Raw genomic sequence first — 16,983 nt, forward strand, 5'->3', positions numbered from 1 at the left:
CTCGAACGTTGCTCCGCTTCCTGGTTGTAGCTGTCAAACTCAGGCTACCAGACAGGCTAGGACAACAACCGATGCCTCGGTCTCCGCCCTGCATCGCCCTGTGAGCGACTGTGTATCAACCACAAAGCTTACTGTAAGTGGAAATCGCCTCACCTTGGGGTCATTTATAATGACAATTATTTTTCAACCTGTTTATTGTCCGTATGTCAAAAGGCATCGTATGTTTGCGCGCACGTAACCCAGTGCTGTTATAACCTTCCGCATTGTTATAATGTGTGAACAAACAGCCTTTAAACTAAATACAACGAGAACAAAAAAAAAAAAAAAAACTGGGGAAAGGCAGAAAGCGTTCTAGTAACGGTTCTGTTCTTGTGACGCGTTTTTCTTCGTTGATCACTTTATTCGTCAGTGTTTGTTTTCAACAAAGATCAAACTGGTCGACATTTTAATCCACAGCAAGATGTCAGGATAAGATGACCCCTGACTGTAAGACAGTTATCGACACAATGGAGGGTTGGGAGAATCACGTGTTTTACATTACAGCCAGGAAAGAAGCTGACTCATAATGAGAATGTTTGGCTGATGTAAGAGGGGGCTGTCCCACCATTGACGCCATCCATTAGATACCTGAGGAGAAGTGTGGATGAGCCGGATCATCCAGCCTGTTAGCGGCTTCTCTGGCCTGTAATTATTGTCATTATTTGCTAGTACAGTACAGTACAGCCCTCTATAATGAGCCGCCTATCGAAGGTGCGAAGGCACGTGGTACTATCGTTTGATAAAAGTGTTTGAGGGGCCAAAGGATGTCTGAAAAGTGGGTGAAAAAAAATGCAAACACACTATCAGAAATAAGAAAGCCGAGCCATGATAAAAACACAGGACGTGTTAGAAAACCCAAGCACTAAAAAAACTAATAACCCAAACCCAAGTTAGGATGTACCGTTAGGACCTAACCCAAGGCGAGGCAAATGTATTGTTATTGCACATTACATACACAAGGCAAGTCAATGAATGTACTTCACGCTACCAAAAGCAGTCAAAGGCAAAGCAAAGAGAACAAACGTAGCTTATTAAAATTGCTACAACATACATTGACATTTAAATACATTTACTAAATATTTAAAGACAGCCCAAGATTTCAACAGTTTCAACCTACACCTTTCAAATTTAACCATGAATATTATATATATTTTTGCATTTGTTGTATTTTTTTCTAAATAATGTTAAACTCAAAACAAAAAAAAAGTCTCTCTTGTTTTAATTATTCAACCGCAGTGCTGTGCAGCATTTAATCTATTGAATTTAGCAGAACAAATCATACGAGAATGTAACACCATCACATCAAATCTACATTTTCATTATTGATATGTCAATTTTTAACAAATGAGTAAATATATTCTTTGGGAAAATGAAAAGAACACCAGCATTTGTCATCCCGTCCTTAGCGGTTGCCACGCCTCCTCCATGCACTCCTCATTCCCGTCGACGCGCCTCATAGCACGTTGCTCTCTCCGTAGGTAATATGGCGTTCAGGAAGGTTCTCAAACGAACAGCTTTTGTAGGCGGCGGGGCCATCGCCACCGTTCTTGGTCTGTCACAGCTCATAGAGTATAGGAAAAAGCAGGTAAGTTGCAAACCAACATTGTTGTTACGTTTCTACTGTGAAGTCATCCACAGCATGTCCTATCAAGATTTTGGAATGCATTTGATGCCTTTAGGATATACAGTACTCCGTGTGTTTGCCAGATGCTGCACAGGAAGCAGCTTTCTCTTCAAATGTGGTTCTTTCACTCATAGGACTTGCCAATTACATGTTCCCGTGCTGTGTTTACTCAATATTCCATGACTGAAATTTAAAGTTACTATGTAACTTGTTTGTTCAGTTGTTTGAGGTGTGGCTGAAAGGGGTGGCTCATTGCTTTGCAGGCCGTGTTCACGTGGGGTTAACGTTATCAACTTAATAATAAATCACTTTTCAGGTCTTTGATTACCTTCCTACGAGCACAAAAAAAAACATTGTATATACGTGCTCCTCCACTTGTTATGATGAATTCAGTACAGTGGAAATTCAGGTTACGAATGGCGTGGCTTTCAAACATTTAAATTATCATGCCGCAAGCCATTTTGGCATGGAGCCAACTTTATTTAAAGAGCACTTTAAAATAAAAAAAAAACATTAAAAAAAAGCTCTTAACTCATTCACTGCCATTGACGGTTATAGACATCAAAGATTCATTTGAACTATTTCTATTAGTTTTATGTTTTTTTCCCCACTTTTGTTAACAAGAGTATGAAAACCTAGACATTTTTTTTAATAATCTTTTTTTTTTAAGATTATTAAAATTTAGGGGCGTCAGGCGATTAAAATTAATTGCATGACTTCAGCAGTATATATCACAAATTTTATATCTGTTCTAAATGTACAATAATTTTTTTCTAGGTTGTCATACTCTTGTTAACAAAAGTGGATTTTTTTTTTAAACTAATAGAAATAGTTCAAATGAATTTTTGACGTCTATAGCCGTCAATAGCAGTGAATGAGTTAAGTAGCACACAGAATGGCTCCTAAGAAAAGGGAAACTGCTAGAGGCTTGTAGCACAGTTTTGGGAAATCTATCATCTGAAATATTGTGCTTTTCTCAACAACCAAAGATGCTTAACACAGGCACACATAAGGAAAGTGACAAGTAAAAAAAAAAAAATATTCCATATGTAACTTGAGACTAAGTGTATGCAGATGGGGCAGAGCGAATTCCCCAAGTCTACAGCTCTCCCTCTGCTAGCTAGCCTTAACTTATGCTGCTTTCATGTGGTATTGAAGTTATAGTAAATACCACATGTCGAATAAAAAAATTGCACGCCCCCTCATGTCGTATTTTCAACTGGACAACTGGGAATTTATTTTTATACCCGAGTTTCCGAGCTGAGATAACTTTTCAAGTTTCAACATGGCGGAGAGCGCCAAAGGATTTGCGAATGGCAAGAAATATTAACACTTATAAGGGCGTTAACGTTGTTTTAGAATCTACACGTTTACGCAGCATACACACTTCAATGTCCTGTCCTTTACAACTCATTATTTGCCATAATTGTTCGGTTTTACAAGCAAAGAGTACGTCAGCTGCTATGTGTATTTTTTTTTTTTGCTATAACAAAATCACATGAACAGAACTCGGTCGTAATTAGGAGATTCCGAGTGGTAAGGTCCATCTTTAAGCTAGCAATGGCTACCTTGCAAGGTTGAGCTAGCAGGCTCAAGAAGGCCAATGAGCAATAACTATAGCACATGTTCTGCACCCTGCTCTTTTATTCATTCATACTAAATTGGGTTTTCAGTTATTTCTATAATATAAAGTATTTATTTTAACCACACATTTATCAAAATAAGGCAAACAGCAGAATAATATTGTCTTTCATTTCAATGGGAAACGCTACCTTTGAAAACTGAGTTTCCACTGCATATCTTTTATTTCATTTGTCATTTTCACCTTTGTCCATTATATACATTTTGTACTTCCTGAGGTCATCTCGTGTATGGGGAGTATTTCTAAGCTGCTGTCAAAGCAGCCTCATGTTGTATAAATAAACATTCCCTCCCTTCCATGAAGCAGGACTGAGTCGTCATGGGGGCATCTTATGGGGCGTTCCGAATAGACAACATTTGATGTTTCGGTGTCTCGCCTTGACACTTAAGTCATCTTTATTCGAGAGGGACAAGCAGCTGTGTTTCCCCCCCGACCTTTGACCCGACACAGACCTATATTTGAACGCCCGCAAAGCTACATACCAGCCTTTATTTAACTGTGCGTGCTAATGTGAACTTTGTTTGTGTCCCGTTGTAATAATGTCTTCTCTTGCCTGTTGCCGCCCACCCAACCAAGACTGGATTGGTAAGCAAGAAGCCGATGTTGATCAAATATAATCATTTCTACAATAGTTTGTAATCATGCATGCCTTTAATCCCAGTAAAACTAATCCCCAGCATTTAGCTCTGTGGTGGTATTTTTCCATCTATCATCACAGAGAGACAATGATTTCAGTTGCAAATTGCAAAAACCCGCTCACATTTGCAAGTCAAATGCTGCATGTGCTCTCAAGAAGCTTGATGCAATCATCAGGCTGGAGCAAAAAAAAAAAAGAAGAAAAAAAATCGTATTTCATTAGAGGTGAAATGGCACGTCCCGGTGTCAGGGGGGGATTGTTCTTGTGATTATGACTTAAAATCATTCCCTAATCAAATGCAGGACATGAATGTGATGATTCGTGTTGTGGGTTTTGCAAAGATAAGTAGCATGTTGCAGCAGGTCGTACCGCCCCGGCAACCCCCCGGTGAACGGAATATAATTACATTAAGAATAAAGTCTGTTTTTTTAGCAGCACTTCACTTGAAAACCATGAGACAAGCATCCAATCACCACTTTGCACCCGTATGCTAAAAAAAACATGTGTTACATGTAAAAAAAAAAAAAACAAGATTATACAAGTGTCTGCTGTGTGTTACTATATGATGCAAGTCCGGATGAAAATGTTAACTTCACGTCATGCGTTTTGAAATATGCTGAAATAAAGAACACATTTTGGTGGTGCACGTCATTAGCGCCCGTTACCCATGACGATATGTAAAAGTTTTGTTTAAGAATAAATGTCATTCAATATGTATTATTACACTCGCACGACCTTGTCAAATCTTCACTTCCTCACGTCCTACCTGGGGGGGTGCGCCATGTAGTTTGAGCCATAACTTATTAATCTCCTTATCTTGGATAGAAAGTAGAAATAAAAGCTTTGCTTTTGTCTCTTATGCCTTAATTTTAATAGCATGCATCAGGTCACTGGAAAGCAGATAAATGCACCTCTAACTTTAGTGTTTGTAGTGCCTAATGTTCATTTACCTCAAGCAAATGTGTTGCTATAATACTGGACACACCAAAAACATCCTCTCAGATATGAAAAGCATATAAACGAGAGTGTGTAATAATTTGCTTGCGCGTCTGCGTCACATCCAGGCTCGGTTAGCTCACGTGGCGGCAGAAGAAGAGCGGAAGGCTCCCTTCGCAGACGAGCTACCGTCAAGGCAGGCCCAGCTTGCCACGCTGAAAAGCAAAGAGTTTGACGTCCTGGTAATTGGAGGCGGAGCTACTGGTGTAGGATGTGCCTTAGACGCTGTCACGCGCAGTAAGACCCCTCAGCGCATCTCGCACTACGTTGGAGTGGTTATATTGAATATTTTTCTCTCGTCTTTTTTTAGACCTTAACACTGCTCTTGTCGAGAGGAATGACTTCTCGTCTGGGACGAGCAGCCGGAGCACCAAACTCATTCACGGTGGAGTTCGCTACCTCCAGAAGGCCATCATGAAACTGGACTATGAGCAGGTTTTGAACGCAAATCCCTTGTTTAGTCGTGCGTACTTTTCTGGATTGATTGATGATCTTTTCCTGCAACAGTACATGATGGTGAAAGAAGCCCTCCACGAGCGAGCCAACCTCTTGGAGGTTGCGCCTCACCTGTCAGCGCCACTGCCCATCATGCTTCCTGTTTACAAGTAGGTCATCAGCGAGGGTGCGTTACATTCGACTGTTAACTGTCGTTTTGGACATTTTTGTCCATTCTGGTGCCTGAAAATGCAAACAATTAAAAATAGATCACAGAAACGAAAATCAAAAAAAAAATTGTCAGTTCATAACGTTAGCAAAGCTAGGGTCATGTGTTTTTTTTAAATAGCGTTTTCAGTTTCCTTTTTAGTTTTGTCTCAGTATGAGCAACGTTTAAGTTACTAAATAAGGGAACTCATTTTGTGTGCAGATATGTTCTTTTTACGCATTAATTACATCAATTAATTACAATGCAAATTGCGTTATCAAAATTAGCGCAATTAATTACCAATACAACACTATTGTATGCAATTGGCAGTAAAAAAAAAAAAGAATAAATAAATAAACATACTATAAATCTAACTTTTACTATTTAAAAGCAGTAAATGAGTTGAATCAGTATATTGAATCAGCTAGTATCCATACTTCAACTTGAGTACCAAATTTCAATACCAATTTCTCACCTCTCATATACAGTGGAACCTCCAAAGCTGAACATAAACCATTACTATTTCACCTACCATTTTGTATGTAACTATTAGGGGTTGTTAAAAAAAATCGATTCGGCAATATATCGCGATATTACAGCACACAATTCTCATATCGATTCATATGCAGCCGAATCGATTTTTAAAGATCAATTTTTGATGGAAATATTCTTACTTAGGGTTAGGTTTCACACTTTTAAGTGTGGAAGAATGTTATATTAATGGAACATTAAGCCTTAATATTTTATTTCAATGCTGTTTAAACATGAAACAGATTCCAACCTGTTAAATACAGTGGCTCACAGTTATAAGCCTGAAGTACATTATCATACAACTCTTACAGTGTACATGTCCAAGTTTACTGATAAGTATTTTAAAAATTTTAGTTTTAAAAAATCGCAATAATTGACTTATAGATTCGTATCAAGATTAATTGGTATCGAATCGAATCGTGACCTAAGAATCGTGATACAGATCAAATCGCAAGGTACTAGGCAATTCACACCCCTCGTAACTATTGTGTAAAAAAAAAAAAAAAATCCCCACTTTTTCCATCTGTTGTCTCAGATGGTGGCAGCTTCCGTATTATTGGGCGGGCATTAAGATGTACGACGTGGTGGCCGGGATCCAATGTTTAAAGAGCAGTTACGTCCTCAGTAAGACCAAAGCCCTGGAGCTCTTTCCCATGCTGAAAAAGGACAAGCTGGTGGGAGCCATCGTCTATTATGATGGTAAGCGTCAGGCATTGTCTTGTTGATTCTTTTACTTTCAACACTTGCAGAGATTCTTAGTCATTTGACCTTTTCTCTCTCACCGAGACGTATTCAGAGAAATACTTTAAAGTGACGAATGAAATGATAAAAAATTTAAAGAAAACGGGCCCTTAAACTGAAATCATTAAGAAGGCTTGAAACTCAAAAAGGTTATATTGCGACAGGTCCCTGCCAAGCATATTATCCAACAACCCATGCCGAATGTCTAATTATTAAACAAACTGCTAGTGGAAGTTGTGATCTGCGCTTCTCACAGGATAAAACCAACTTCCAAATCTAGTGTGCGTACGTGTTTGCTGCACTCTGAGAAATGATGCAAAGCACTGCGCCTACATTTCTGTTCCACATTCTGCCAGCATTCTGCTGATAGACAGCAGGAGTGGAGGATGTTTTGCAAGGGATGCATCTTTTTCTCTCTCTCTCTCTCTCTCTCTCTCTCTCTCTCTCTCTCTCTCTCTCTCTCTCTCTCTCTCTCTCTCTCTCTCTCTCTCTCTCTCAATTTATGCCATCTGGTACAATCACGCTTGTGACATTTCCAAGTCTGACCTTCTCTCCGGTGGTGTAGTGCTGCCGAGGAGCACCACAATTGGTCGGACTGTCTTCAGCCTCTTGGCTGTCTTATTCTCTGCAGACAACTAATGTGCTTTTTCATTTTTTTACAGCTAAGTGATTGTTTCATAATCCACCTTTTGTCTTCATTCCATACTATATATATATATATATATATATATATATATATATATATATATATATATATTGCGATATTACAGCGCGCAATTCCCGAATCGATTCGATTTTTAAACATACATTTTTTATTGGAATATTCAACAAAACGTCTTCCTTAGGAATTCACACATTAAGCATGGAAGAATGTTATATTAATGGAACATTAAGCCATAATATTTTATTTCAGTGCTGTCCAGACATGACTGCAACCTGTTTGTTAAATGCAGTGGTTATAAGCCAGAATTTTCAGATAAATAAATACATTTTCATACAAATCTTACAGTGTACATGTAAAAGTCTACTGATTAGTATTTTCCAAATTTTAATTAAAAAAAATCGCAATAATCAATTTATAGATTCGTATCGGGATTGTATATATATATACAAACTTTCGGCCTGTCACCCAACAGGCCAACACAACGATGCCCGTATGAACTTGGCAATCGGCCTCACCGCTGCCCGCTACGGTGCTGCCACGGCCAACTACACTGAGGTGGTTCACCTGCTGAAGAAAAAGGACCCGCAGACCGGCAATGACAAGGTGTGCGGGGCACACTGCCGGGACGTGCTCACAGGTGAGAAAAAAATCGCTATGTGTAAAGAAAACCAATCTGCGGTTGACCACATGACATAAGTCTATGATTACTTATTTAAGGGGAGGAATTCGATGTCAAAGCCAAATGTGTCATCAACGCTACTGGGCCTTTCACGGACTCGGTGAGGAAAATGGATAGCCAGGAAACCCAAAACATCTGCCAGCCCAGTGCCGGCGTGCACATTGTCATTCCTGGCTACTACAGGTGTGTTACGTGATCTGCGCAACGTAAGCTGTGCCATAACGACATCAATCTCATTTGACCATGTTTCTGCTTTTTTGACACACAGCCCTGATAACATGGGCCTGTTGGACCCCGCCACAAGTGATGGTCGGGTCATCTTCTTCCTGCCTTGGGAGAAGATGACCATTGCTGGAACCACAGACACTCCCACCAATGTGACAGCCCACCCCATCCCTGGGGAGGACGACATCAACTTCATCCTGAGCGAGGTCCGCAACTATCTCAGCCCCGACGTGGAAGGTAGGAATGACGGCAAGAGGGTGTCAAACAAAATATTAACTGTGAATTTTGTACCCTGAAGTGAGACGGGGAGACGTGTTGGCTGCATGGAGCGGAATCCGTCCCCTGGTGACGGACCCCAACTCCAAAGACACTCAGTCCATCTGCCGTAACCACATTGTCAGCGTCAGTGACAGTGGGCTGGTCACCATTGCAGGTCAGCTGGTTTCTGCTTGTGAAATATTGGGCTGTTGATTTGTCCTGTTTTATTTCAGCAGCAGTTGTGTCTGCAGGTGGCAAGTGGACTACCTATAGATCCATGGCTGAAGAGACTCTAGACGCCGCCATTAAAACGCATGCCCTCCCAGCTGAGAAATGCAAGACTGTGGGCTTGATGTTAGAGGGCTCAAAGGGCTGGACGCCAACGCTTTACATCCGTCTGGTGCAAGATTACGGCTTGGAGCAGGAAGTAGGACACTTTTTTTCAGATGCTTAAGTGTGGTGTCAAAACTAAAACATTTTCTGACCGTTTCACTTGCTTCTAGTGCTGTCAAACGATTACATTTTTTAAAACTAATTAATAACGCAATTTTCAATAATTAATCATGATTAACTCATTCACTGCAATTGACGTCAAAAATTCATTTGAACTATTTCTAATAGTCCCCCCCCACACACACACACACACACTTTTGCTAACAAGAGTGTGACAACCTAGAATTTTTTATTGTACATTTAGAAAGGATATAAAATTTAAAAAAAATATCGCCCCTAATTTTTTAATAATCTTTCCTTTCCTTTTCTTTTTATTAGGGGCATCAGGCGATTTTTTAAAATTGTAATTAATCACATGACTTCAGTAGTTTACTCACGATTAATCAGAAATTTTATATCTGTTCTAAATGTACAATACAAAATTCTAGGTTTTCATACTCTTGTTAACAAAAGTGTGGGGGGGGGGAATGTGAAACTATTAGTTATTTTAGTTATTGTAATTAATCACATGACTTCACTAGTTAACTCAAGATTAATCACAAATTTTATATCTGTTCTAAATGTACAATCATTTTTTTTTCTAGGTTTTCATACTCTTGTTAACAAAAGTGGGAAAAAAAGGGAAACTACTAGAAATAGTTCAAATTAATTTTTGACGTCTATAGCCGTCAATGGCAGTGAATGAGTTAATCACGATTAATCACATTTTCCTACTTTTGAATTTACGTTTCTACTCAAAGCTTGTAACAGATATTTACTTGAGTAAAATCATGGAATTAATGTAAAATAATCAATCAGAACGTATATTTAGAATCAAAGACTGTTCTAATAACATTATTGGAGCATTGAATAGAATTCTTCTCATGTAAAATACAACTGTTAAACAAAACGAACAAAAGCAAGTAAATCAGAAAGTAAAATCAGCTCTAGTTTGGCTGCACACTGAGTTAACTGAGTTAATTTTTTTTAATGCTTTAATCAATTAATTGAATCTCCAAAGTCAACGCTTTAATTTTGACAGCCCTACTGAGAAACATTGACTGCTTCCATCTTGAAGTGGAGATGTCGACGTTAACGACGTCGACATTTGCGCTGCGCTAAAGACTTGACACCTGAAGAGATGCTGAACAATTCATTAGCATTAAGTCCATCGGATCCATTGATTCACATCATGCAACAGTTAGCCACTCTCCGCCCATTAAATTCAATAGAACATTGTTTTAGTTGAGGAAAGTGCTCCTGCAGTCCACTTACTCCTTATTAAAGGCGCTCGCAGCCGCTGCCGAATATTTTTCAAAGGTCACTGCTGATATTTGGACAGTGTTTGCCCTTTTGCATGATGGCTAAGGCAACGATCTGAATAGCAAAAAGTTGTTATGTATTCTGTAAACGTGACATCTCGACAACACGGTGCCCCAAAAAAAAAAAAAAACTTGTCTGCATCTGTACGACCTTAAGAAAAGGGAAATTAAATTAGCAAACTGAACCTTTTTGTGTGTGCTCAGGTTGCGCAGCATTTGGCTTCTACGTATGGAGGAAAGGCATATGACGTGGCCAAGATGGCGCTGGTCACAGGGCAAAGATGGCCGATAGTTGGCAAAAGGCTGGTGTCGGAGTTTCCGTACATTGAGGCTGAGGTAATGTGTGACGGCGTGCAAATGTCCCCCCCCCCTGAAATCCTGACGATACGACTCTGCCATCTCTCGCAGGTGCTGTACGCCATCAAGGAGTACGCATGCACCGCCATTGACCTCATTGCCCGGCGAACGCGATTGGGCTTCCTGAACGTGCAGGCGGCCGACGAGGCCCTCCCACGCATTGTGCAGATCATGGCCAAGGAGTTGGGCTGGAGCCAAGAGCGCAAGACGGTACAAAAACCAGGAAATATATATATATATTTTTTTTATGTTTTAGCCCCCACTGGGTTTTTCTATCAGAACACAATAGGGAAGTCCACGCCCATCATCCTGTTACTATGCATGAGTAAACTGAGCCTTTATTGACAGTCAAGGGAGGAAACTCATTCAGCAGTGAAAAAAAAAAGCAAAACAACCCAGAGCACCCCTACTTCTGTTAATGTTGCACTTTCAAATCCAGGCTGAGTTGGAAGCAGCCAAGAAGTTCTTGTACCATGAGATGGGCTACCGGTCTCGCTCTGAGCAGTTGACCAAGACCTCTGAAATGACCCTGGACAACCAGGAAGTAGCCAGGTAGAAACATTTAAGTGGCCAATAAACTCTTGAGTCATGCACGAAGAAGTAATGTGTCCACTTTAACGTGGTTGGCAGGTACAAGAAGCGCTTTCATAAGTTTGACAAAGAGCGCAAAGGGTTCATCACCACAGTTGATGTCCAACAAGTCCTCGACGTGAGTTCCCACTTCCCTGATTGTTGTTGTTCTTCACTGTTACTGGACCAAGATTCCAACCTGGTTTCTTCTCTCCATAGAGTATCAATGTCCACATTGATGAGAATGCCCTCCATGAAATTCTTAACGAGGTGGATGTCAACAAGAATGGACAGATTGAATTAGATGAATTCCTCCAGGTATGTAATGGCTTGTGATTTGCTATCAACTATGACGATGTGGCGTTTTCTGCGAAAACACTCGGATGAACATTCCATGCTCCTCTTTGCGGCAGAGAACAGACAAAAGAGAGAAAAGGTGGTTGTCCGCCTGAGACCTGCTTCACACAGCAGGTGTGAACTCTCCTCAACTTTGAAGCTAATTAGGGCGGAGAATGTACGACAGGTATAATGAGGGCTGAGCTGTATCTGTTGCTAAATTGCGTTCACACTTTGCTTCCAGTTGAGAAAAGAGTGTCATTATGAGGGAGCATGATGACAACTTGGTGCTTTTGTCTTCATTAGCGGCAGCTGCTCTTGAACACATATCTGGTCACACCCCCCAGGGGGCGGCAGTATAGTGTAGTGATGGTTTCCTTTTTTTGGGGGAAAACTAAAATGTGTAAATCATGATCCTAAATGTCAATGCTTGTTTTTGCTCATGTGTCCTTCCTGCTCATGGCCGATTTAAGAGACTGCAAACAGGTAGTGTATACAAAGTAATGTGAGATATGAAATAACTCTCAAATACAACCCTTAGTCAACTTTCAACTCTGGTGACTAATATGGATGGAGGGGAAGAACTCAGTAGAAAAGTGTCTTAAGATGTTTTAAAGCTGCACTGGGCAGGGCGTTAACAATACAACTGCTGCAACAACTGTCAGAACGGGAAAAAATTGGGAAAAGGGACCGACAGACGGAGTGAGTCAGGCAACAGACACTCTCACTGACAGCCCAGTTAACTCATTCACTGCCATTGACGCCTATAGACGTCAAAAATTCATTTGAACTCTTTCTATTAGTTTAACATTTTTTTCCACTTTTATTAACAAGAGTATGAAAACCTAGAAAAAATGTTTATTGTACATTTAGAACAGATATAAAATGTATGATTAATCGTGAGTTAACTAAAGACATGTGATTAATAAAAAAAAAAAAAAAAGTAATTATTTTTTAATAATCTTTTCTTTTTATTAATCTTTTCTTTAAAAAAATATAATTATAGATTATTAAAAATTAGGGGCGTCAGGCGATTGAAATGTTTAATTGTAATTCATTGCATGACTTCACGAGTTAACTCACGATTAATCACAAATTTTATATCTGTTCTCAATGTACAATAAAAAAATATATAGGTTTTCATACGCTTGTTAAGAAATGTTAAACTAACATAAATAGTTAAAATTAATATTTGCCGTCTATAACCGTCAATGGCAGTGAATGGGTTAAAATTGGTTTTTGACGTCTATAGCCGTCAATGGCACAGAATGAGTGCAGAAAATTCCATTTCGAATCTCTACTGCCACCTGTGGCTGAAAAATTAAAGTACACACACCCTTCTTCAGGTACACAATGCGCACATGCCGTTACATCCGCAGAGGGTGGGAAATTTGAACCCGAATGCAGGAGTACCCATTGTGAACAGCTAAGGTGTTAATCTACTAATTAGAAGATGTTTCAGTCATAAATGTTCAAAGAAAAAGGCTATTGTAAAACTTTTTTTTGTGCCAAATTGTTACAAAAAGCAGGTTTAAAGACCCTGTAAAATAAATTTGTTTTGATGATTATTGCTGAAAACCTTCAGAGTGAGAATTCTGTAGCGCTATAACGTTAAACTATTTTCCACCATTTGTTTTTTTTCCTGATATTTTGGCGGCATATTACAACATCAGCGGGTAGCTAGTGCAATTGCGACGTACACTTAGCTTGCTAGCTAGCTATGCTTACATTGTAGAAATCTTCCCTTTGGATAGTCTGCTGGCGTAGCTGCTACAGAGTGCCTTGTTGTCAGCTGTGAGTGTGTGCAGGTCACAGAGAGAAAGTGGAAGAATCGTAAGGCACGTCCACAACTTGATGAGTAGTCCTGAAACAAAGATGAAAGATTTAAAAAAAAAAAAAAAAAAAAATTGTTGTTGCTGGTCCTCAACTATTTGTAGTGATCTATTAGTTAATGCAAATTAGTACAAGGCGAATCATAGGAAGCAAGTTTAATGGAGTTGTAACAGTTTCACGCCCGACCCAGTTCACCTTTAACACATGAGAAAAACCAACAGAGTCAGCAGGTGTTGGGTTCATTGGAGCATGTGAAGGTGGTTGGACCGCTCTGGCATGCACCGTGCATGGACCGGATACGTTCCTTCTGTTGTCACCTGGGTACACTCACACTTTTCATTTTGTGTCATCTGCCACTCAGCTGATGAGCGCCGTCAAAAAGGGCCAAGTGTCGGACAGCCGCCTGGCCATCTTGATGAAGTCAGCCGAAGAAACGCTTGATAAGAGGGGCCCCGTGACGGTGGACCGAAGCGGCGGCGGAGTCTGAGCCCGGCCTTTCATGAAGGTCTCTTGTGAACAACCTCATTTGAATGACAATGCAATCAGGGAGGCGATGGCGGGAATTTGGCCAAATCAAGAGCAAATGCGGCGGCGTGTGTTTTGGGTGAAATACAATCCAATGATTGAGGCTTGTTTTCCTGAGCCGCCTGTTTGTCTGCGTGTTGATTGGTTGTCAGCATCAGGTGCCTCCGATGTTCCACAGCGCACAATGTGACTATTTATAGCATGTTTTTATTTAATTTTTTTATTTTTTATCAAATCTTTGATATTTCTACCTTTTTATAGCGCTTTACCACTCCTTTTTTAAACTCACCACTGATTGTTGCGTAAATCTGCTCGTTTGATCAAAATGGAATCTTGCGCTTTATTGTACTGGTTCACAATCTCTTCGTAGGCTGGAACATTTGATTTGATGCTAATTGCAAGAGAAACAAGCAAGGCGCTGATTACAAGATATTATTAGCATATAGTCTTAAAACTGCAAGGTCAAAAGTCATCTAAATTAGGTAAAGTAGTGCTGGGTTTTTAATTCCAGCACGTTGGGTCAAGATTTTGATCCAAGTGTCAAAAACTACACATAATGATTAAAGCTGTCAAGAAATGGAATACCAGGATATCACCAACATTTTCTCGCATGTTATTATTGGTACAGGTTTTACGGTAGATGCCCCTCCTGACACGATCCACCCCCGCCGTCAGCCCCTGACAAGGATTCGAACCCCTTTCCTGTGTCCAACATGGCGACCAGCTTCAGCCCGCTCAAAATCCAAAATTTAACCCAATCTGCTGGGTAAAAAAAAAAAGAAGAGAGAGTTAAATTAACTAACCCAATCTTGGGTAGAAGTGACCAAACCAGCGATTGGGTTAGGAAAGCAACCCAGTTTTTTTTTTCTTCTTCAAGTGTGTAGAGTTTTAGAGAGTATATACAATATCTCCTACCCGCCCCAAAGGAGCACTAATCCCAAAAGTACATTTGATTTTAAAGTGCCGTTTCATGTATAGAAACACAACCATACATTCTAGTGTGATTGAATGAGAAACTGCAGATATATAACTCGTGTATAATTGCCATGATGCTGTGCCAGTCTAAACACAAGACGGAGACCTGCAAAGTAAAAAGTTACTGATTTTTTTCTGAATTTAGCGTTACTGTCCTGGCACTGACTTGTACAAGCACTTCAATACCTATTTTATGCAAGAGAGACTTTTAAGTGGAAATATGCTCCAGGAAGCTGAAGGCGTACAACTTAGTCAACATTTGCCACAGCACCTGCAAACTCCTACTGATACTGATGTTTACAGGTTTTGAGATTTTAGCTGTCATCTTTCTGCTCTTATTTAAAACATTTTTACTACGTTGCAATTAACTCATTCACTGCCATTGACGGCTATTGACGTCAAATTCTATTTAATTATTTCTATTAGTTTAACATTTGTTTCCACTTTTGTTAACAAGAGTATGAAAACCTAGAAAAAAATGATTGTACGTTTAGAACAGATGTAAAAAAAAATTGATTAATCGTGAGTTAAGTAGAAGTCATGCGATTAATTACAATTACAAATTTTAATCGCCTGACGCCCCTAAATTTTAATAATCTTTTTTCTTTAAAAAAAACAACATTTTAACTAGTGGTCATGTTGTTAATTAGTTAAAAAATAATAATAATAATCACCTGACGCCCCTAATTTTTAATAATCTTTTCTTTTATAAAAAAAGGAAAAAAACTTGTGAAGTCATGCGGTTAATTACAATTAAAAACTGTAATCGCCTGACGCCCCGAATTCTTAATAATCTATAAAAACAAAACAAAACTAAGAAAAGATTATTAAAAATTAGGGGCGTCAGGCGATTACATTTTTTAATTGTAATTAATTGCATGACTTCTCTGCTTAACTCACGATTAATCACAAATTTTATTTTGTACAATAAAAAAAATTCTAGGTTTTCATATTCTTGTTAACAAAAGAGATTTTTTTAAAAACTAATAGAAATAGTTTCAATGATTTTTTGTCGTCTATAGCCATCATTGGCAGTGAATGAGTTAACTGGGCTGTCAGTGAGAGTGTCTGTTGCCTGTGTTTCTTTACAAAACAGGGTTAAAAAGGGATTCTATATTTGTTATTATTTAGTTAAAATGCATGCTTATATATTCCAAGTATTGTAACATTTTTTATTTATTTTATTTTTTTGAAGTGGCATTTTCATTTTCTGCGTTAACGGCAAGAATGAGGTGCTACAATTTAACAGGTCCAAGCACACGCAATGTTCATATTAAAACAAGAAAGAATGTGTGACGTGTGCCTTCTCAGGTTGAGACAAAGCCACTGATGATTACTGCCATGTCATTTGACTACTTTTTCAAGGGCTAGACTGAGCTTTAAGGTGTTCTTGTTATGTCAAGTTTCAAGAATTCAACTGTAGAAGCTCCCGAGTGAGTTTAGTACATGTTCTTGCATTTGGGTTACTCATCCAATGGCCCTCAAAAGCTCACGTCAACACGTGCCTCTGTGTTTATTGTGACCCCTCCCATCCAGCATCTGTGCATTTTGAGCATGTTGTCACTCTGGTTTTGTATTTTTGACAGTGAAGACCGTCAAAGTGCCAATGTTGCCTGTCAACAATAGCTCATAGCAAACTCGTCTTAAATGTGCATCCCGATGTTTGATTGTCTCCTTTTGGATGAAATTTCAGCTTTATCTAGGCTCAAAGAGAATCATGTTCCGAGTTTTTTTTCTCTTCCCCCACCTGCTTGTAAGAATACTTTTGAGCCAGTATTCTGAAGAGACAACACAATTATCTAATTAAATGTATCTTGTTGCTCAATAAGCTTTGTGTGTTTTTGTGTCGCATGTTATCTAACATTCCCACCGGGCACCGGGTGACTTGGCGTCATGTGAACATGCCGGCATTATAGGTGCTAACATAAGAAGCAGTTTTTTAACTGAATCTAGT

The 16,983-nt window shown here is 39.3% G+C and overlaps 1 protein-coding gene across 2 annotated transcripts; it reads left to right on the forward strand.

Annotated features, from left to right (window-relative positions):
• The first annotated feature begins 9 nt into the window (after positions 1–9).
• gpd2 (glycerol-3-phosphate dehydrogenase 2 (mitochondrial)) lies at positions 10–16,857 on the forward strand. 2 transcript variants are annotated; one of them, XM_086067595.1, is made up of 18 exons: positions 10–133; positions 1,518–1,624; positions 5,007–5,175; positions 5,249–5,373; positions 5,446–5,543; positions 6,648–6,811; positions 7,990–8,154; positions 8,235–8,379; positions 8,465–8,658; positions 8,720–8,854; positions 8,931–9,106; positions 10,638–10,769; positions 10,842–11,000; positions 11,230–11,342; positions 11,421–11,499; positions 11,580–11,678; positions 13,891–14,034; positions 14,683–16,857. In XM_086067595.1, exons 2-17 carry the CDS (start codon positions 1,523–1,525, stop codon positions 14,014–14,016), a joined length of 2,181 nt encoding a protein of 726 aa, XP_085923721.1. In that variant the 5' UTR covers positions 10–133; positions 1,518–1,522; the 3' UTR covers positions 14,017–14,034; positions 14,683–16,857. The 2 variants fall into 2 exon arrangements, with proteins under 2 accessions (XP_085923721.1, XP_085923720.1); XM_086067594.1 differs by having other exon boundaries at positions 13,891–16,857.
• Positions 16,858–16,983: the final 126 nt, after the last annotated feature.

Source organism: Leptonotus elevatus, chromosome 2 (genome assembly GCF_054856555.1).
Source record: "Leptonotus elevatus isolate MCC_2025b chromosome 2, RoL_Lele_1.0, whole genome shotgun sequence".
Taxonomy (NCBI): Eukaryota; Metazoa; Chordata; class Actinopteri; order Syngnathiformes; family Syngnathidae; genus Leptonotus; species Leptonotus elevatus.

Excerpts from the sequence above, each read along its gene's own strand:
- gpd2 (XM_086067594.1), top strand. The coding sequence starts at position 1,523 with ATGGCGTTCAGGAAGGTTCTCAAACGAACAGCTTTTGTAGGCGGCGGG. Across the intron at positions 5,544-6,647 it reads ATCATGCTTCCTGTTTACAA|ATGGTGGCAGCTTCCGTATT; the intron begins GTAGGTCATCAG and ends CTGTTGTCTCAG. Across the intron at positions 11,001-11,229 it reads GGAGCCAAGAGCGCAAGACG|GCTGAGTTGGAAGCAGCCAA; the intron begins GTACAAAAACCA and ends TTTCAAATCCAG.